The sequence below is a fragment of the Anolis carolinensis genome, chromosome 5 (genome assembly GCF_035594765.1).
Source record: "Anolis carolinensis isolate JA03-04 chromosome 5, rAnoCar3.1.pri, whole genome shotgun sequence".
Classification (NCBI taxonomy): Eukaryota; Metazoa; Chordata; class Lepidosauria; order Squamata; family Dactyloidae; genus Anolis; species Anolis carolinensis.
Window position 1 is genome coordinate 197,703,083 of NC_085845.1, and position 22,550 is coordinate 197,725,632.

Genomic DNA, 22,550 nt, shown 5'->3' on the forward strand with positions numbered 1-22,550 from the left:
CTGTACTCTATTGGTTCTCCTTTTTGAATAGGCTAATGGTAAAATTATATAAGATTTATTCTTCAGGTAAGCCTGAGATTGGTGACACCATGTAACAAAAATCCTGGTCTGAAAGTGTTATTTCCTGTTTAATTATTCGGTACTTACAGTAGAGTCTCACTTATCCAACACTCGCTTATCCAACGTTCTGGATTATTCAACACATTTTTGTAATCAATGTTTTCAATATATTGTGATATTTTGGTGCTAAATTTGTAAATACAGTAATATATGGTACATTTAATATTTTCTCTATTATTATTGGTATTATTACATTTATTATTTTTCTCTATTATTGTTGCTACTATTACGTTTATTTTACTCTATTTTTATTATTATTAATAATACATTTATTATTTCACTCTGATCTTATTATTATTACTGCATTTATTATTTTACTCTATTTATTATTACATGTATTATTTTCCTGTATTTATTATTATTACATGTACAGTAGAGTCTTACTTATCCAACATTCGCTTATCCAACATTCTGGATTATCCAACGCATTTTTGTAATCAATGTTTTCAATATATTGTGATATTTTGGTGCTAAATTCGTAAATACAGTAATTACTACATAGCATTACTGTGTATTGAACTACTTTTTCTGTCAAATTTGTTGTATAACATGATGTTTTGGTGCTTAATTTGTAAAATCATAAACTAATTTGATGTTTAATAGGCTTTTCCTTAATCTTTCCTTATTATCCAACATATTCGCTTATCCAACGTTCTGCCGGCCGGTTTACGTTAGATAAGTGAGACTCTATTGCATTTCGAAAGTAGTTGTTCTTCTCCAGAAAATTCATTTTTGTTGTTGCCACAAACTATGTTGAATTGGTTGAGACTCGATGAGATATTAATTGCAAAACCATAGCAAAATGTGCTGTGGGATGTCCTGCAAAAACACAGTTTTTGCAGTTTAATAAACTTTGTTCATGTTTTATGATAGAAGCAATTAGGAAGTAACATTATAACCCAGGGGGGAAAAATCATGTTACATAGTGTATCCTCAGCATATACAATATACGAGGGCTATCCAGAAAGTAGGTTACGTTTTGGATTTTAAAAAGGACAAAGTATAGGATAAATCATTTACCATATGCAGCTGAAAGACACATTCCAAGACTACAATCTCATGTAATCCCCATTGAAATTTAGGCATGTTTCATATAGATAAATCAGTTTGAAAAGTACTGCTCCAGTAAATTCCCCGCTTGTGTCCTCAGCTCTTCTCCCTTCTCTCTTCCTGCTGCGTAGCTAAAATGCTGCGCTGCCAGCCACGCCCCCATTATTGGAAACGGAGGAGAGAGGCGGCAAATTTATTGGGGCAGTATTTTTCAAACTGATTTATCTATATGAAACGTGCCTAAATTTCAATAGGGATTGCATGAGATTGTAGTCTTGGAATGTGTCTCCCAGCTGCATATGGTAAATGATTTATCCTATACTTTGTCCTTTTTAAAATCCAAAACATAACCTACTTTCTGGATAGCCCTCGTAGTTAGGATATGTGCTGATCTCCTCAATTTGCAGCAATTGAAATAGACTTAGGACAAAGGGGGAAAAGGAGAAATAAACTGGGACGTTTCAAAAGTACATGAAAAGTGGGAATGCAGAGGATTAATCAGGAATGTTGGGAGAGTTGGTAGGCATGTAAATCCATTAAAAACAGAGGATCCTTCTCTGGTATCTCTCCTTTTGACCCTACTTCATTGGATCCTCTTCCCAGGGAGGGAAAGCATTGGCGAGCTTCCAAGAGACTTCATCCTCAATCGGCCACCCCCAGACTTTAAAGAAAGGGGCGAGGTTTTTGTGCACTGTTTGAGAAAATGTTTCTGCCCACAGATTCATCTTGGATTTGTTGTCACTGGGGATATTGGTCATTCTTTGGTACTCGGCAAAGATGCGTTTGTAGGCGTCCCATCCAAATGCCTCCTGGAGCTGGGGAAAAAGTATATATCTCATTAGCTAAGTTCTTCAAAGCAGTGGTGAACCACCTCTGAGTACTCCTTGCCTGTGAAGACCCCATGCAAGCAGAAATTGATGCCAGCAGGTAACTTGAAGGTAACGCATAAACACACCCACCCTAATAAATTAAACCAGGGATAAACACGAAGCTGCATCAATAACTATTTACATCTGCAGCATTGGGAGAGAATCTTAAATGAGAATCTTCACAGTTCAGGACTTCTGCCCTATAAAAATAAACTTTGTTTTTCACCCAGAAAACCATTGATTTTCAAAACAATGCAGTTGTCAATGGCTTTATTGCAACAAGAAAAGGAACAGTAAAATTATTTGTTCTTGCCGTCATGAATTAAATGTTATAGCCTGAAGAAAAAAAAACAACTATTTACATCCCCAGTTTTTCCCAGTCTGAAGCTCATTATAAATTTTATCAGGTCATAGTACTTATTGGCTTGGATAGTGAGTCAATTATTAAATTATTTTCCATGGTATATAGTCTTTAAAATAGGGTTCCCAAACTAAGGCCCGTGGTCCGGATGCAACCCTCCAAGGTTGTTTACCTGACCCCTGTCCTAAACTTTAGACTTAGGGTTGACTTAAGTCTGAAATGACTTGAAGGCACACAACAACAACGAGCCTAATTTTGGATTACAGTATTTCATCATAGTCTGGCTCCCCAACAGTCTGAGGAACCTTGAACCAGCCCTCCACTTAAAAAGTTTGATGACCCCTGCTTTAAAAGCTGACCCTGCTTGTCTTCCAAGATCAGACCAGATATGATGCCTTTAGGATATTGAGATCATCCACAGGTGGGAAATATTGTTGTTTTGGTGATATTGAGATTCTTGGAAATGCAAAATATGGGCATAACAAATGCATGGATCTTCTGTGTTGGGGACACCTAGATTAGATGTTTACAGTTGCTTTGGGAATAAGTCTCCCACTAAGTTCCATGGGCCTTGTCTCTAGATAAGTATCTCAAACTCATGCTCCCCGTTACCTGTAAATAGGGTTCCAGCGCAGTGAATACTTCAAAGTCCTTCAGCTGAGCTCCCTTTTGGAGATAGTCTTCAATTCTCTGCTTTCTCAGGTCTGGTTGGAGATCTGAATGAGCTTTGTCCCTGGGGATGTTCAGGACCGTCTCATTGACGTAAACAGACCAGAGGTTGCACGTGGCTTCAGTGGTATGGGGAGGGAATTCCCACCCACTTTGCTGCTGGTTGTGACCCAACTCATGGATTGGACCCCAGCACCCTTCGGTTTGGATAGTGTTCATGTCCACAATACTCTGCATTGCCCCTATGTTAGACATAACCGGATAACCAGAATGCATCCAACCTATAGGAAGAACATAAGTAAAGTTAGAGAGAGACTGAAGTAGTAACTGTAAAATGAGAGGTGTACAAATGGAACAGGGTTGAAGAGTTTGGGAGGAGACTTATTGAGGACGAGCTGAATGAATCCCATCCATGACAGATCTGGATAAAACTTACCCTTCAAGATCCAACTTAAAATATCAGAATATTTTCCCTACAGATATGGGAGCTGTACTGTATTTGACAGTTCTCACTGATACGCGTATGATATGAAGTGGCTTCTACTTACCAGCTGCTATTTGAACATCGGTCACAATTCTTTCTGGTCTGGGAAATACAGGAGGAATGGCTGCCAACTCTGTGATGGCATTCATCATCTGGGCCCAGGTGGTGAGCAAGTTCTCAGGATCGTCTATTTTGCGCGCATCATCTGAGGGCACCGTCAAGATGATGTTCTCAGTTTCTAGCTCAGCCCAGGGAGAAGCATAGTGACGTATGTCATTCTGCCAGGCATAGACACTGGTTTCACCTGATCCAACATTTTGAGAAAGGAAACATGTGTTAAGACTACATTGAACGAACAGCCCAGTAGAGCAAAAGAAGCTGGTTTGGCCAAAGTAAAACGGCTAAAATGGATCTGTGCATAAGTCTATTAGCCACCTCTATCCAAATACATTACTAAGTTTACAAAATATCCCACAGTGACGTGGTTTTTGTAGAGAGAGGGGATTTGCTCACCATGCCTGAAGTAAGGAGCTGCAGTGGCGTCTTCTATGGTGATAGATATAGAGCCCAAGGAAGAGTTCTCCGGCACGATGATGTACAAGAGGCCTCCCCACAGGCTGGAGACTTCCACTCTTGCATTTTTAACCTGAAATCGTCTGACCATCACTGGAGGACGTTGCAGCTGATCGGCATTACTCAGATCATCAGAATGGCAACCAATCTGCACCTGTAAAAAGGGATACCGGATTTAGGAGTCTGGTGATACTGAAACAGTTCCTCCCCTTGATCTCATTAGGCTGATGGATTGGATTCTTTGCCATCTGTTGTCCGATGAAGGTTGCTATCATTATCTCCTTGTTGCCTGGGTTGCAGGGAACCACAGTATAGAACAAGCTGGTAGAGATATCAAGAATACTGTAGTCCACTTTCAAGCACTCCTAAGTATAGGAATCTTACGCTATTTATATCAGAGAATATTATCCTTTTAGACTATGTTATTATATACCAGGCATGGGCAAACTTCTGTAGTTGTATTTTAGTGTAAGGGTGAAATGTTGAATCAAGTGTTTTGCTGCTGAGTTTTTGCAACTGTGTATTCCGGCATGCTTTCCAGCAGCACACCGGATAATAGCAGGCCAGCTTGAATGATAGCCTGCCTAGCCAATAGGTTAAGCCTTCCGGTCTCAGAGGGCGGACAGGACGTTCATCATTCTGCTATGGAATGTGGTCTTTGCCGACAGAAGAGCTTCGCTGACGATTGGCAAAGAGAGAGGACATACTTTGCCTTGCATGGGTCCTATGAGCGATGGACTTTGTAACTGTATATAGTTTGTATATACAGTATAATAAAGCCTTGGAATCGCTGTGATCAGCTGAATTACGACTATGGTGTCGTTTGTCCGTGCTGATTAGCTGGATGCTTAAGAAGTCTGACGGAAAATGGATTGGTGAGAGGCCTGACTCACCAATAAATCAGGGTGATTCTGAACTAATTAACCCCCCCACCCCCGACAACTTCCACCCTCCAGGTGTTTTGGACTTCAACTCCCACTGTTAGGAGGGAGTTGCTGTTAGGAATTGTGGGAGTTGAAGTCCAAAACACCTGGAGGGCTGACATTTGCCCATGCCTGGTATATAGGATAAGAGATATGGAAATATATGTTCCCCTTGAGGAGAAATATAGGCTTTTCAGTATCTAGGCACATTACATTCCTCATGGTACATTGCAGATAACCAATATGCTAACCACAGAGGAAACACATAGGCATCCAGGGAAGATAAGTATCTTCCATAGGCATTACAACTTATTGCAGTTTTTGTTTTGCATATGCACACAATTAGCAATTATCTAGTTAGATTACAGTTCTAGTCTACTTAGCTGGGATTTTCTCTTAGCTGCGTGGTCTGGGTCTTATCAGCGAGGAACTTCGCTATCAGCACATGAGCTATACTAAAGAGCTATTATATAAGCTATTATAAAGAGCTAGGGAGGCTGATTTCAATCAATTTAGCATCTGTTGAATGTTTAATATCCCTCCCAACCTACAACTATTTAATCAGAGACTGATCTTACTAGTTTCTAATAATGTGAAGATTGTTAATTTCTTGATATAAACATCTACTCTCTTACAATCAGATCAATTGATTTCATTGATCTTTCATTTGTAATATAATACTTGAGAATTAATGGTTGGTGGCTGCCTACTATCACATTGCATCCGTTATCTGGTAGTCATAAGCCTTTACAACTAGAATCGTAAATCAATCATGCAAGGCTATCGCTGTTTATAGTTTGGTTGGTTTCTTCCATGGAATCAATGAGTTTTTATGACTTTCAGCAACATTTTGCAATACGTAGACCTTTATACTTTACAACTTTCATATTTTATGATTTATAAATATGCTCATTATACTGTTCTTCCATTCAAACTTTAGTTTTAGAAAATATACCCAATGTGCTCAGCCTGCAACAATATAAGATATTAGATGTCTAAAAGGTAACAGAAGTAATCTAAAGCCAAGGCTTCTCTGCAATTGAAGTTCTTCATGAGAACATGAGTTGTGTGATCCCTGAGTTGTATTTTTGCAGGGGATGCAATAAAATCACAACATTACGGTACTCTAGAATTTAAGCCAAGGCATCATGTCTTGATTGGTTTTACATTTATGCAACACATTGTTTAGTAACTTCACCTGCAAATTAGCATCAAGGACAGTTGATGAAAAGACCACGGTGGCAGTCTTGGCTGGAGGAACGTACATGCCAGTGCTTCTCCATGCTTCCTTTCCTGTAAGACCAGCAGAAATAATTTGCAGTATAGCAATAGGTGCAGGACTCTATGGCAGATGTCAAATCTGACTTCTTCTTGGAGGATGAGACTTTTCCAAAATTGCTTTAACACAGTTTTTATGATGGAGGGATATGTCATGAATACTTTTTGACCCTCAGTGAGACAGGTTGCATTAGATAAGATAGTCACAGACTATATAGCTACATTGGTTACACAAACAAAGGGGATATTACATACACATTCACTCTAAATGCATACATTACTATCCCTTCTTCCTGCTCCTGGAGAAGAGAGCCACATGAGGAAAGATCGTGGTCCCTGCAAATCTGGCATTCGGCTAATACACCAACTTTCTCTGTCCCTTGGAGAAAGAGGCAGGTGTACAGACCATGCATTCCTGCAGTCTGCCACAATATTGGAAAGTAAGAAGGTCTCTTATATAGCATTTCTGCTGTTGTTGAAGTTGTAAATGACTGACAACCTGCTCTTCAGCTAAAACTTGCTGTAATTAAGTACAAATTTTAATATACAAATGTTATGTTTAATTGTAGTTTTGTGTTTTAAAAGGGTAAGAATTGCAGTTACTGCATCTCAGCACTCGATTGCCATGGAGAAGTGGGCGGAGCCAACTGCCGTTTTGCTGAAGAAGTGCAGAGTTTAAAAAAAGGAGAGCCAGTCTGTGCTCTGATGAGGCACAGGGAAGATTGATCCTGGTTGAGAGGATCAAGGGAGACTCAATTGGTCATTTTGAGTCAGTTTAAAATATGTTTGGTGACTTATTTGGCATAATCTGTGTCCTGGTAGGGAACAGAGAGTCTGTGATAGCTTATCACAGGGGTGACTGTGGTATAAAAGTGGAAGAGGAATAAGGTTTAACTACCTTAGGTAAAAGAAGTAATATTTTAGAGAGTTGATTCATCTTATTCTGGAATTGTAACCGTTAATAAGAAAACCTCTACATGAGAAACAATACTGTAACCACTAAGCTCTGTGCCTGAATGAACTTGTTTATATATATATTCTGAACCAAGTACGCTACCATCTAGAGTGAATAAAAAGAAGGAAAAAGTCCCTGAGGCGTTTGGTGGTTGCATCTTCCCAAATAGGTGGCATTCATACTAATTAGCCCTTTATAGATTGGCAGGCATTAATTAAGATCCTTTACAATTTGGTGGCAGTAGTAATTAGATTCCCCCTTGTCTGAAGGAGCTTCAGTCGTAATTAAGCATTCTACACACTTGCTTACTTCATAATTTTCTGGACAGATTTATTTTTCTTCCTTAAGTAAAGAACAATTGTTTGATGTCCTTAACTTAAAGAATAATTGTCTCTGGCCATGCAAACATGTTGTTTTCAACCTCAGTTCAACAGGCCAGCAATGGCAGCTGTTCTCATCAGTACCTTTCTATCACAGTTCAGCAGTTCATGAATTCTTCACTTCCTTTGCAGTTTTCCAGGCTTCATTCCCAGAATGCTGTCTTTAGCCTTATATAGGTCTCAATCATACTCGAATCATACAGTTTCATTAAATCCACTCATTACAGATATGTATTGGAGAAGAACCCTGCTAAGCATCGGAGGGCCCTTCGAGACAGGCCCTATATCCTAGGACAATGATGGGCGAGCTTTTGCGCTTGGTGTGTCAAAATTCACCAAAAATCCTAGCATGACTTTGGGTAGTGTGTCACTCTGAGAAAAAAAACCCCCATAATTTCGCAATATGTATAGTTTAAATAACAAAAATGTATAATTGTAATATATAACTGTATTTAATAAATCAAAAACTATTTACTACCCTTATTTCCATGTACAAGGATCTATGGTACCTCTTGCAGTTTCCACGCTGATTTCTCTCTATTCTAGTTTCAATGTAGTCATGAATAATGAATAATATAATAGTAATAATATGATAATATACTACAATAATAATAAAATAATAATAGAATAATAATAGAATTATATATATATATATATATATATATATATATATATATGTAATGAAATTTCGGCCTACGACAAAACAACAAAACTACACATCCCAGAAACACTAAACTTGGCAGCACAACCCCTCATCCATGCCTCTACGTTCATACAACAAAAAGAAAAGAAAAAATAAAGTCCTAATTAGAGGGAGAGGAATAATTGCTTTCATCCAATTGCTGCCAGTTAGAAGGCTAAGCTCCGCCCACTTGGTCTTCTAGCAACCCACTCAGCCCAGGGGACAGGCAGAGTTAGGCCTCGCTTAGGCCTCTTCCACACTGCCTATAAAATACAGATTACCTGATTTCCCATACCACCATACTTTGCCACAGCAATGCGTGGCCGGGCACAGCTAGTGTGTGTGTATGTATATATATATGTGTGTGTGTGTGTGTATATGTATATGTATATGTGTGTATATATATATATATATATATATATATATATATATATATATAAATGTAATGTGCATAATTTCCATGGAATAAACAACAAAATCACTGGACCAAATCACACCAAATTTGGTCACAAAAGACATAGTCATCCAATCAATCTGCAGGCGGCAGCGTGTCAGCAAAAATGGCTAGGTGTGTCAGTGCTGCCACGCATGTCATAGGTTGGCCATCACTGTCCTAGGATCTGATCCCAGGTTTTCTGCATTAAATTGGGTTATATGAATCCCCATTCCCAGATAATCTGGGATAAACAGAAAGCCTGGGATCAGATCCTGGGATATAGGGACTGTCTGGAAGGGCCCTAAGTGGAAGTAGAAACCACATGACTGTTCAAATGTTGGTTTCCAAGTCCCAACATCCTTAATCAAAATACCCAATGGTGTGCAGTGCTGGGAGTTGTAGTTTGATTGTTGGCGAGAGTCAGGATTTGTGCCTCTGATTTAAGGCATGCTAACAATAACTGTCAATTTCCCCACACCTTCCTGCCAACATACACTTACGGGAGGGATAGATGTCAAATTACTCCTCCCAGTAGACCTTGGGAGACAGCACTCCTCCCAAGTTATAAATCACTGTCCCAAAATGCTCTCTCAGGGCATGTTTTTACCCCTCCCCAGCCAAATGCTCTACAATTTCGGGGTAAAATAGGGGGGTCATCCCCACGAAACATTAAAGCCCATGGAAGGCAAATATTACTCATGGGATGCACTTCACAACCCCTGGCTTAAGGCAACTCTATTCAAGGAGGGCTATTCTTAGTCATATATCTCAATTAATACCTGGGCATCCAAAGGATTACGCCAAAAGACCCAATAAACACAAGGATCTGGATTCCAAACAAACTTCTCACCATTATTAGTTGCATTGATCCACATGGTTTGGGTTTCTACAGGAAAGTGTTTTGTGAAATGTTGATTCAGGCTGGGGACTAAACTCTGGAATTCGGGCACCGCGTTATAGAGATCCCAAGACAAGTAGAATAAAACAGCTTTGTCTGAGTTGGAATCGATTGGGTTGTTTGCATCGATGTCGGGAATCCCACAGTGCTGGACCAGTTCCACCATATGCTTGTGAACTGAGGAGAAAACAGAGGATTTGGCAGCTGGGATTTGTAGGAATGCGGCCGAATCTTGTGCCAGTTTCTTACACCACAGAGAATACGGCGGATGTAGAGGTTGATCGTTCTCAACCTGTTCCTTGAAATGGGAGAGCATTTTTCGAAAGTTATAATTCAAAGATTCGTCTCCAGGCTGTTTTGCTGGGAAGATTTCATTAGAGTAATCAATTGCTTTCCCAACGATTCCTATTCCAAACTTGTTCAGGATCTTGTTTCCTGGAAACTGGGCAATGGCACTGCTGTTGGGATGGCTGTAAGTCCAAGACCAAGCCTGAGCCCCGATGAGGAGACCACCTCCTTCAGAGACAAATTCGTGGATATTTTCCATCTCGTCATCGCTATAGGCTGAGCAACAGTATACGCTGAGGCCTTCCTGAAGACTGGTGAGTTCACAAGGGATCATGGCTTGGAGTAACATAGAATGAACCCCATAGAAATCACTTCCAACTCCAACCTTTCCTCCTTTCCCAGCCATAAGCCACCGAATGGCATTGAGCAAAAATGTCTGCATTGAATCGGTATTCAATAGCCCTTCATGGGAGGCAACTACAACGCGTCCCCTGCCATAGTATGCGGCTCCGATGAACGTCTCATCAGAATCGGATACGGCAACTGGAAATGCCAAATTCCCGTGGATGAGCAGGGGAGAAGGGATCTTATCGTACATGTCAAACTGAGTCACTCCATTGAGAAGGGAATTTAAGTCTCTTTGGATGTCTAACCCAGACCTGTTGAAACAAGAGATGAAGAGTAGTATTAATGCCCTTCATCTAGACATTGTGCTCCTATTAAGGTGTGTGTATCAAGACCCAGAAGGAAAGAAGCTTTCATTGGAACAGTCTTTTCCTATGCTAAGCTTGTGTCTAAGACCTTTAACATGACCTGTGTGTAGGAAGTAGAAATGCTGTTCGTTATTAAAGAGCAAATTTTATTTATTTATTTATTTACAGTATTTATATTCCGCCCTTCTCACCCCGAAGGGGACTCAGGGCGGATCACATTGCACATATAAGGCAAACATTCAATGCCTTTAACATAGAATAAAGACAAGACAAACATAGGCTCCGAGCTGGCCTCGAACCCATGACCTCTTGATCAGAGTAATTTGTTGCAGCTGGCTGGCTGCTCACCAGCCTGCGCCACAGCCCGGGCCAAATCCCATCTCATCTATTTTACGGATGACGTGAAAATGGTTGACGTGAAACTGTTGCAATAGCAGATTCCCAGATTAGTTTAGTGTTTACACCTTATTTTATTTTTGGTTATTTAATTTTTCTTACTTAAGTGATATTTGGTTGTACTGTTCTAATGTAGCACAAATCCTATGTGAAATCATACTACGTATTTTTGACATTAATATTAAAATCTGAAATATATACAGAAAGTCCTTATTTATTTATTTTTTTACCATATTTATATCCCACCTTTCTCTACTCCAAGGGGGGCTCAAGGCGGCTTGCAAACTTCTACAGTGCCTTGGGCATAAAACACACACATAAAATACAACTATAAAAATTAAAACATACATAAAACATAATTAAAATACATTCCAATATGAGACACATCATCCAAAGGCAAGGTCTAAAGCCGTTCCCAAATCCACTGCACAATTTCAAGGTAAAAAAAAAATTGCACTGCGCTATTTATCAAAGGACTAATAGTTGCAAGGAAAGTATTGGGAGATTTAATTACTTCAACCAACACTGACATCTTAAACTATTTCTTTCCCACTACATTACACATTTAATGCTCTAATACAGTGGTTCTCAACCTGTGGGTCCCCAGGTGTTTTGGCTTACAACTCCCAGAAATCCCAGCCAGTTTACCAGTTATTCTGGGAGTTGACGGCCAAAACATCTGAGGAGCTACAGGTTGAGAACCACTGTTATAATATACGTATTTGGCACTCCATTGGACCAGACGATTTCATAAAGGGGAGGAAAGGGAAGATCATATTTCCAAATAATGATGTGCCTTTATGCATCGATACTAGAACAGAAACAGGCACTACCAAAGTTTTGCTTTCGGCTCCACCACTCACTATACTTCTGACTGAAAATAAAACTATTTCCTTGGGGTTAAAAAATAAATGATCTCAGGTTATGTTTTAATCAACCACCTTGATTTTTGGGTTATCTTTGTTTGGGTTATCTTTGTTTGTCATACTAAAGACTAAAGACCAAAGGAAGCAATATTATATAGGAAGGTATAGCCAGGCCAGGCTGTGGTGCAGGCTGGAGAGCAGCTTGCTGCAATAAATCACTCTGACCATGAGGTCATGAGTTCAAGGCCAGCCCGTGGCGGGGTGAGCAACCGTCAATTAAAAATAAAAAAATAGCCCCTGCTCGTTGCTGACCTAGCAACCTGAAAGATAGTTGCAGCTATCAAGTAGGAAATAAGGTACCACTTATAAAAGTGGGGAGGCAAGTTTAACTAATTTACGACTTGGAATGAGGAAGTGCCGTCAGAGTGGATGATGAAGCAGCTGCTCCCCCTATGGCCAGAATCAAACATCCCCTCAGGAGAAAGGTTAAATTGCCTCTGCGTCTGTCTGTCTCTGTCTCGGTTCGATGTGTTTATGGGCATTGAATGTTTGCCCTATATGTACATAATGTGATCTGCCCTGAGTCCCCTTTGGGGTGAGAAAGAAGGGCGGAATATAAATACTGTAAATAAGTAAATAATAGTAACATGGTACTGTGGTTTGAACAAGGGCATGAGAGCCCATTGGGTGACCATAGGCACGTCATAGGCGCATTCTCATTCTCAGAGGCAAAGTCCAAATCACTCTGAAGAAACCTTGCAAAGAAATCTCTGAGATACGATTGCCCTTCAACCACGACAAATGACAGAAACAAACTATAGTCGCACAACAGAAACTGGAGACACACGATAAGAACACAGAAATAAGGCAGATAAAGAGGAATACTTACTCAGTGATCAGGGGGACCCTTGGCATTTCCGGGGGTACGGGAAAGATCCCATTTTCTCCCATATTGCCAGTGAAATAAACACCAGCCACACTGGTCACCTGGTTGCCAGGGAATTCCATCAGAACGTTCTCCTTGCCATGTTTAGATGACCAATTCCAGGCCTGTCCTCCGATCAGCAGACCCCCACCTCTTCGGACAAACCATATCAGATCCTCCGCCTGTTCGTCACTGTAGGCTTCCAAGCAGTAGATCCCTAGAGCGTCTCCAACGGGTGCTCCAGTATTAACTTGAAACCCATTGCTAAGGAGCATCTCAGAGAGGCCAGACAGGCTTTCCTCGACCCACACTTGTGCTGTGGAGGAAGGCTTCATCCACTCCAGAGCATTTTTAATCAATGGTAAAAGCTGGGGAAGGGTCAGCATTGCTTCATGGGCAAAGACCACCATGCGCCCATCTCTGTACTGGGACGCAGCAATGAGGACTTCATCCTTCGAATCAAGAAGTACCGGGAAAGCCCGGTCTCCGGTGAGCAGGAGCTGACAGGGTCTAAAATCTCCTGTTACATCCAGAGACTGGATGTCTTTCACTAGAGATGCGTAAAAGTCTTGGGGATGATTTGGAAAGATCAGTGTACTTGTGGCTCTGAAAGAGAGAGATCAACATGAAGATATTGATTTCTGAAAGCCATTGAATTCTATCAACCTGCCTCTCAACCACATTTTTGTTTCACATATTTATAAACAGAGTGGATATTAATTGTTTCTGAGACAAAATGAAATCGTTCTGCCTGGTATCAGCAGTTAAGGAGGGGGATCCCTTGACCCCCTCCTAGGACCTCATCACATGGAGCATTTCCCCAGTTGTAGGCCACTTTAGATCCATTTCAAGGACGAAGTGGCACAGAGCCCAACAGATGATGTTTGCCTGCTTCCGTCCGTCATTCATTGCCTTTTGTTCTCGAAATGGAGCTGAAACGTGCTGAAAGGAGGGAGTTCTGAACAAGGCTGAGGAATTGCTTTCTGAGCTCCTAGCGTGCACCAGAACCATCATTAATGCCGAAAAATACAAAAACGGAATACAACAAAATCAAAATAATTCAAAAACAGGACAAAATACTTAAAAGACTCCAACTTATATGTAAAACAAATAAATACAATTGACTTCCATCTATTGTGTTGTGTTTTTGTGATATTCTCTTGGTGTATTTGATGCGCTTGTTTGTATAATTTATTCTTTCCTATCTATCTATCTATCTATCTATCTATCTATCTATCTATCTAAGACTACCTTATATCATTATTTTGTAATTTTCCTTTTTAAAATAAATCTTGATTGGTTCCCAGTCTGTTTGTTTTCTGGGTTTTCCTTGTGTATTTGATAACAGATATGTTAACTTATCTAAGTTCATAATTTCTAAAATTTTATTGAGCCTGTGAAGAAGTATGAATTTTAGTTTACAGATGTCATGTTTAACTGCGTTTTAAAAGTCATGTTTAACTGTGTTTTTTAAAAGAGTCAGTATTTCAGTTACTCTGCACTCATGAGTGGTTGCCATGGAGAAGGGGGCAGAGCCAATTGCGTTTAGCTGAAGAGAGAGTAGAATTTGGAGGGAAACTCAGTCTGTGGTCAGAGAACCACGGGGAAGGTTGATTTTAGAGTCGGTCGGTGCCTTTATGAAGTACCGCAGAGACTGATTCTGGTTGGCTCAAATGTTTGATTTTTGAGTCAATTTTAAAATAAGTTTGGTGGCTTATTTTAAGGTAGTCTGTTTCCAGATAAGGAACAGATAGTCTGTGATTGAAATTCACAGGGTGACTGCAGGTTAAAGCAGTGGAGAAAGAAGTGACCTTTTAGGAAGTTTGAATCACCTCATTCTGTTATTGCAAGTGTTAGTCAAAGTGCCTCGAAGAAGAAAAGTTATTGTAACCATTAAGCTTGTGCCTCAATAAACATGATATTGTTCTTTTTAACATCTCAGCTTCTGTCATCTATTTTACCATCAAAAGCAAACAAGAAAGAAGAAAAATAAAATTTTAAAAGTCTCCTCTCCAAGAAGCCAGTGGCTAAATCTTCTAATAGTGGTGGCAAGAGTTGATAATCCCCTTAGCATTTGGTGGCAGCATTATAAAACCTCTATAATTTGGTGGAAGCGTTTTAAAATAAACATCATTATATTGGTGGTAGCGGATATAAAATATATAATAATATAAATTTCAACATCTCTTCTTTGCAATTGGTGGCAGCAGTGGGATTTCAAAAGATTCCCCCCTGCCTGAGTTCTTTGCAGAGCCATGTTTTTATATCTGGTCTATTTTTTCCCCTCCAACTTTTGGCGTATGTCATTCTCGCTGCCGCGATCAGATAATTGAACAGAATTTCTTTATTTTTATCTTTTTCTATGTCGAACATGCCAAGTAGAAAAAATTTAGGTTCCAGATCGATCTTAATCAGTAACATCTTTTGTATTCCTTGTACTTCTCTCCAAACTTCTTTGGCCTTCTCACATGTCCACCAGCAATGGAAATAGGTGCCTTCATGCTTTCCGCATTTCCAGCATTGGTTCGAAACCTTTTTGTAATATTTCAATAATTTTTGTGGGGTCAGGTTCCATCTATACAAAGTTATTATCCAGTTTTTTTTGAGGTCTGCCGAATAGGTTAATTTTAATCCCACGCTTTCTCCCATTCTTCTATTCTTATTGGTTTCCCTATATTCTCTGCCCACTTGATCATGCACTCTTTAATTAGTTCTTCTTCGGTTGACCACTCCAATAATTTTTTATATCATTTGGTTATAATTTTGGTTTCAGATTGTATTATTTTGTCCCAAAATGATTCTCTGTCTTCAAAAACCTCTTTATTATCCATATTGAAATACTCTTTTATTTGCACGTATTGGAGCCACCCTACATTTCTAAAATCCTGGTTTATACTTTCTTGTGTTTTTAATTTATATGTGCCTCCTATTCTTCAGGGCAAAGGTGTTTAGGAAATTGGTGGAGATGTCCTTCTTTATTGCTGTCATTCCTAGGGATATCAACCCCCCCCCCAAAAAAAACAACCCCCAAAAAAACAAAAACTAAATAAAGTTCTGTTTTTGCAGATTATTTTCTGGGCATTCCTGACAACATTTCCAAATTTTTATCACCACTTTTGACTGAGTTTCTGTTGAACCCTGAGACATATGGAAACAGTACTATATTTTCCTTCTCCTCCTTTTCTCTCTTTTTATATGATTTAAAATATTTCAGTGCATCTGTTGTAGATGAAGGGAGATAACACCAAGAGAGATCCTTCTGAGAGACCAAAAAGTCCGGTTTATTATTTCAGCTGAGTCTCTGGAAGTGGAATGTGTTCCAAAAAGCAAACCAGAGCTAGATCAAGCTGTGGACTCATGCCTTATATACATTTTCAGACAAAGAACATGCTCTTACATACTGGAAGCTAACAACAACAACACAGAAATAAGGCAGATAAAAAGAAATACTTACTCGTCAATCCGGGGGACCCTTGGCATTTCCGTGGGTACGGGAAAGATCCCATTCTCTCCCACATCGGCAGTGAAATAAACACCAGCCACACTGGTCACCCGGTTGCCAGGGAATTCCACCAGAACGTTCTCCTTGCCATGTTTATATGACCAATTCCAGGCCTGTCCTCCGATCAGCAGACCCCCACCTCTTCGGACAAACCGTACCAGACCCTTCGCCTGTTCGTCATTGTAGGCTTCCAAGCAGTAGATCCCTAGAGAGTCTCCAACGGGTGCTCCAGTATTAACTTGAAACCCATTGCTAAGGAGCATCTCAGAGAGGCCAGACAGGCTTTCCTCGACCCACACTTGTGCTGTGAGGGATGGCTTCATCCACTCCAGAGCATTTTTAATCAATGGTAAAAGCTGGGGAAGGGTCAGCATTGCTTCATGGGCGAAGACCACCATGCGCCCATCTCCGTACTGAGACGCAGCAATGAGGACTTCATCCTTCGAATCAACAAGCACCGGGAAAGCCCGGTCTCCGGTGAGCAGGAGCTGACAGGGACTAAAATCTCCTGTTACATCCAGAGACTCAATGCCGTTCACTAGAGATGCATAAGACGTTTGGGGATCCATTGGAAAAGTCTTATACTAATGGATCTAAAAGAGAGAGATCAACATGAAACAATTGAATTCTGACAGCCACTTAATTCTGCCATCCTGCATGCCAACCATATTTATGCATCTGTTGTTCATGAAAGGAGTCAGATTTAAACATTGTCTCAGAGGCAAAGTGAAATTGTACTGTCAGGTAGTAGCAAGTAAGGAGGAGGAAGAGGCACGTCCTTATCTTCTGCTAATGCCCTCTTCCCCTTTTTTCTCATCCTCCTATTCTTCCCTTCTTTTCTTCCTTCCATTCCTTCGTATTTACTTAAGTATAAAGCACCAATTGGAAGAAAAGGGACAATGACTCAAAAATAGGAATTAGCAAACGATGACATCTTACCTTCTAAGGCTCATGAATTAAGAATATGCCACAAATAAAACCTTTTGAGGTTCGTGAGAATATTTCCTGGGATTTCCAAATAGAGGAAGAAACATTCCTCTTAAGGGAGCATATTCAGTCTTCTTGACAAGGAACAGATTTACTTCTCGTGCCTAAAAATAACATCTTCTGCATCAAGGAAAGAGCTGGGTGCCCTCTTCCCCTTTTTTCTCATCCCTCTATTCTTTCCTTCTTTCCTTCCTTCCATTTCTTATTCTCATCCTCCCCTTTCCTCCTTGTAATTTTCCTCCTCTTCTCCTTTTCCCCCCTGACCTTTCTCCTTCTTGTATTCTTCTCTTCCTCCTCCAATTTTTCATCCTTCTCCTCTTCTCCTTCCCTGTTCTCCCCATTTTTCTCTTATTAATATATATTTTAAAATTATTAATAATACAGTAGAATTTGCCTTATCCAACCTCTGCTTATCCAATGTTCTGTATTATACAACGCAGTCTGCCTTCTGCCTGGATCCACAGCTGTTTCACTAGGCAACAATGTGCAGCGGGCCAACACTATCCAAGTGGCAGCAGCCACTATCCAAAACAAATGGCAGACTTCTTGTAAAACATGTTTTGGTGCTTAATTTGTAAAATCATAACATAATTAGATGTTTAATAAGCTTTTCCCTAATCCCTCCTTATTATCCAACATTTTTGCTTATCCAACATTCTGCCGGCCCGTTTATGTTGGATAAGTGAGACTCTACTATATATATATGTGTGTGTGTGTGTGTGTGTGTGTGCATCAGTGAAATGTCAACCTTACAGGATGGTACAACTCCTGTATCCTCAGGGGATACACTCCTCAGCTTATTACGGACAGAGGAAAACATTGATAATTTCAACCACTATTGAAATGATCAACTGTAATGAAAGTTACTTTTGCGTCATCCTGGAGGACCTGGAAAAGATTTAGAGAAGTATCCCCTCTAGTAATTTGCTAGGTCCTCCAGAATGACTTCATGGTAACTTCCAGCAGAAGTGTACCAGAGAATTACCTAGAGGACCTAGAAAATTCCTAGAGGATGGACTAGGAGATACATATATAAACACAATCAAGGAGCTATACAGGAACGGAATGGCAATAGTCAGAATATCAGAGCAATTTCCTATTCAAAAGGGAGTCAAGCAGGCATGTCCACTGTCACCACTCCCATTTCTGTTATGTATAGAAATAGAATCAGAAATAACATAAGAATATAGGGATATAAGATAGGGCAAGAGGAAATAAAGGTAAACTTGTATGCAGATGATATAATGATGATTCTAACTAATCGTGTTATTGCAATAAGAGAATTAAAAATTGTCCTTAAAGATTTCAAAATAAATTCAGGATTGGAAGTCAACATAAAAAATTCTGAAATTATGTATTTTGATGTAAACCAATCAGAAATAAATAAATAAATAAAATGACAAATGGGCATGGGTACGAAAAAAATAAAATATCTAGGCGTAACAACAATATGAAAAATATAGATAAAATGGCAGAAAGAAATTACAGTATAAGTAAGTATTGTAGAAAGTCCTAAAGGCTAAAAAGGGCAGAAAAATAAGAATCTAATCATGCTAGGCAAAATAGAAGCAGGTAAAATATTTAAACTCCCAACCTAATGTATTTATTTCAACTCCTTCCAAGGAAATCAATCAATTCATTTAGGATATGGAACAAAACTATACAAGATTGGACTTTTGAAAAAAAGATATCTAGAATACCAAACAGACTTTCCTACACATACCCAGGAGGAAATAGGATGGGGATTACCAAACTTGGAATTTTACTGTGAGGCATTTCAAATAAAATCATTATTGGAAATTAGTAGCAACAAGAAAGAAACATGGATTAGGATAGAAAATGAAGGAAATAAAGGCAAGGGAAGGTATGGAATGTTTACAAGTAACCTAACAAAAGATATAAAAATACAGTCCCAGAAAAAAGTGTTAGAAATATGGAAACATGACAGAAATGTATAAACGAACACTTTTAGAGAGTTTATATGAGAAAGCGATTGACCTGAAATGGTGGAAGGAAATGAGAAGTATAGGATATGACAACATTAAAGATACGTAACTCTAAACAAACAAATGAACTTACTAACTAATTGACTAATTAGAGAAGAGGATCATCCTTCACCCAATAGGACAACCCTAGCAAACTATATACAGTATCGTTGTTAAATAAAAAGCCATTGTTTGAAATAGCCATAGCTTCAAAAGCCATACAAATAATTCCCTTAAAAGAAGAGAAAGAGTTGTTGTGGAGGCAACAACAACAGAAAATACTTAAGGTGCTAAGTTGTGAGATGTCACTCTTCTTTCAATCATCTTGGAGAAATTCACCCTTTTCTCCTGCTTTACGTCCTCTGTGCTCCTTCAAGTTCTTCTAGTCTTCTTCCTATTAGCTTTAAAGGAAAAAGGAAGAGGATGGAGTCAAATCGTACGGCGGCCAAAGTAATGATGAGAAAGACAGATGGCTGCCCAACATCTGTCAGCCGCAGCTGTGCATGGGGTGGGAACCATGTGCCTCCAATCCTTATTATCTCGGTTTTCCAGCCTGCCTGGGAGTGGCCGTTGAACCACACGATAGGGCGCATCTACAACACACAAGGGCAAACTTCAGCCCTCCAGGTGTTTTGGACTTCAACTCCAACAATTGTGGGAGATGAAGTCCAAAACACCTGGAGGGTCCAAGTTTGCCCATGCTTGATAGAAACTGTAGAAATAATGCAACTTGACACTACATTAACTGCCCTGATTCCAGGCTATGGAATAATGGAAGTTGTCTTTTGGTCAGGCACCAGATTCATTCGGCAGAGAAGGCTCAAGATCTTGTGAAAGTACAACTCTCATTAACCACAGCATTGAGCCATTGGCAGGTAAAGTGGCAGAGGCGGTTCAACCACCAGGCCAACTAGGCAGTTGCCTGTGGTGCCATCTTGTTGGGGGCGCCATCAAGGCACCTCCTGTCTCCACAAAGTATTGAACTGCTTTTTCTGTTGATTTGTTGTAAAACATGATGTTTTAGTGCTTAATTTGTAAAATCTTAATGTAATTTGATGTTTAATAGGCTTTTCCTTAACACCTCATTATCAAACATTTTCACTTATCCAACACTTTTATTTTTCAGTGATTGGTTTGGGGAGGGGGTGCACCAAAATTCTGTTCGCCTACACTTGAAAAATACCTAGGGCTCTGTAAAGTGGGGTCGAACTACATTAAATCTACAGTGTAAATCAGTGGTTCTCAACCGGTGGGTCCCCAGGTGTTTTTGCCTACAACTCCCAGAAATCCCAGCCAGTTTACCAGCTGCTCGGATTTCCGGGAGTTGAAGCCAAAACATCTGGGGACCCACAGGATGAGAACCACTGGTGTAGATGTACCTTAGGTAGGTGTCAGTGGGAATAAACACAATTGGACTCAAAGCACTTTTCTTTAGGTGAGCTCCCTAAAGACAGACTTCAGCAAAACCTTGCTTTAGGCTGCTCCAAACTCAGTTTCTCAGAGAATTATGATAATCTATTGTATTTACTCAAGTATAAAGCTCCAATTGGAAGAAAAGGGACAATGACACAAAAATAGGAAAAAGGAAACTATTACATTTTCATAGAATCATAGAAAAAAAAAGTTGGAAGAGACCTCATGGGCCGTCCAGTCCAACCCCCTGAGGCTCCCTAAGGCTCATAAGTTAAAAATATGCCATAAATAAAACCTGGAATACTAGTTTCAATTCTGTGCACCACAATTGAAGGGAGACGTTGACAAGCTGTGTCCAGAGGAGGGCGACTCAAATGAGCAAGGTTCTGCAGAACAAGCCCTATGAGGAGCGGCTAAAGAGCTGGGCATGTTTAGCCTGCAGAAGAGAAGGCTGAGAAGAGACATGATGAGGGCTGTGAATGGAGAGGTGAGTGGAAGTCATAGGGAGGAGGGAGCAGGCTTGTTTTCTGCTGCCCTGGAGACTAGGACACGGAATAATAGCTTCATACGACAAGAAAGGAGATTCCGCGTGAACATAAGGAAGAACTTCCTCACTGTTCAGCAGTGGAACTCTCTGCCCCAGCATGTGGTGGAGGCTCCTTCTTTGGAGGCTTTGAAACAGAGGTTGAATGGCCATCGGTCGGGGGTGCTTTGAATGTGATTTTCCTGCTTCTTGGCAGAATGGGGTTGGACTGAATGGCCCACGAAGTTTCTTCCAACTCTAGGTTTCTATTATTCTATTACTATTGGTAATAGAATAAGACAGATTGCATCAAAACCTTGCTTTAGGATGCTCCATACTCAGTTTCTCAGAGCGTTATGATTACCTATCGTACTTACTCAAGTAGAAAGCACCAATTGGAAGAAAAGGGACAATGACTCAAAAATTGGAATTAGGAAGCTATCACATCATGTTGTCAAAGACTTTCATGGCCGGAATCACAGGGTTGTTGTGTGTTTCCTGGGCTGTATGTCCATGTTCTAGAAGCATTCTCTCCTGACGGTTCACCCACATCTATGGCAGGCATCCTCAGAGTTTGTGAGGTATATATATATCTCACAACCTCTGAATATATATATATATATATATATATATATATATATATATATACACACACACACACACACACACACACACACACACAGTAGAGTCTCACTTATCCAACATAAACGGGCCGGCAGAATGTTGGATAAGCAAATATGTTGGATAATAAGGAGAGATTAAGGAGAAGCCTATTAAACATCAAATTAGGTTATGATTTTACAAATTAAGCACCAAAACATCATGTTAGACAACAAATCTGGCAGAAAAAGTAGTTCAATACGCAGTAATGCTATGTAGTAATTACTGTATTTATGAATTTAGCACCAAAATACCACGATATATTGAAAGCATTGACTACAAAAATGCGTTGGATAATCCAGAACGTTGGATAAGTGAGACTCTACTGTATATATCTCACAACCTCTGAGGATGCCTGCCATAGATGTGGGTGAAACATCAGGAGAGAATGCGTCTGGAACATGGCCATACAGCCCGGAAAACACACAACAAACTATGACATCTTCCTTCCTAAGGCTCATAAATTAAGAATATGCCATAAATAAAACCTTTTGAGGTTCATGAGGATATTTCCTGGGATTTCTAAATAGAGGAGAAAACATCTTTCGGAATTCTTTCTGATTTTTTATTCTTTGCTGCCTCTGTCGCCATTGTCCATCTTCACTCTAGACAAG

At 39.8% G+C, this 22,550-nt stretch overlaps 1 protein-coding gene across 1 annotated transcript; it reads right to left on the reverse strand.

The window, feature by feature from the left end:
* Nucleotides 1–1,501: 1,501 nt before the first annotated feature.
* On the reverse strand, nucleotides 1,502–19,816 carry LOC100568242 (TRPM8 channel-associated factor homolog). Its single transcript, XM_062983315.1, has 8 exons — nucleotides 16,321–19,816; nucleotides 12,831–13,472; nucleotides 9,631–10,625; nucleotides 6,248–6,342; nucleotides 4,067–4,280; nucleotides 3,618–3,857; nucleotides 3,013–3,350; nucleotides 1,502–1,985 (listed from the first exon to the last, which is right to left on the reverse strand). The coding sequence occupies exons 1-8, from the start codon at nucleotides 16,935–16,937 to the stop codon at nucleotides 1,749–1,751; spliced, it is 3,378 nt and encodes a 1,125-aa protein (XP_062839385.1). The 5' UTR covers nucleotides 16,938–19,816; the 3' UTR covers nucleotides 1,502–1,748.
* Between the last annotated feature and the right edge of the window lie 2,734 nt (nucleotides 19,817–22,550).

What these genes read in the sequence shown, in the direction of transcription:
- LOC100568242 (XM_062983315.1), bottom strand. Translation starts at nt 16,937, where the DNA reads ATGGATCCCCAAACGTCTTATGCATCTCTAGTGAACGGCATTGAGTCT. An exon ending in AGGGTCCCCCTGATCACTGA is followed by an intron (nt 10,626 to 12,830) that starts GTAAGTATTCCT and finishes TTGTTTCAACAG; the next exon opens with GTCTGGGTTAGACATCCAAA. An exon ending in TCCTTGATGCTAATTTGCAG is followed by an intron (nt 4,281 to 6,247) that starts GTGAAGTTACTA and finishes CCCTTTTTACAG; the next exon opens with GTGCAGATTGGTTGCCATTC.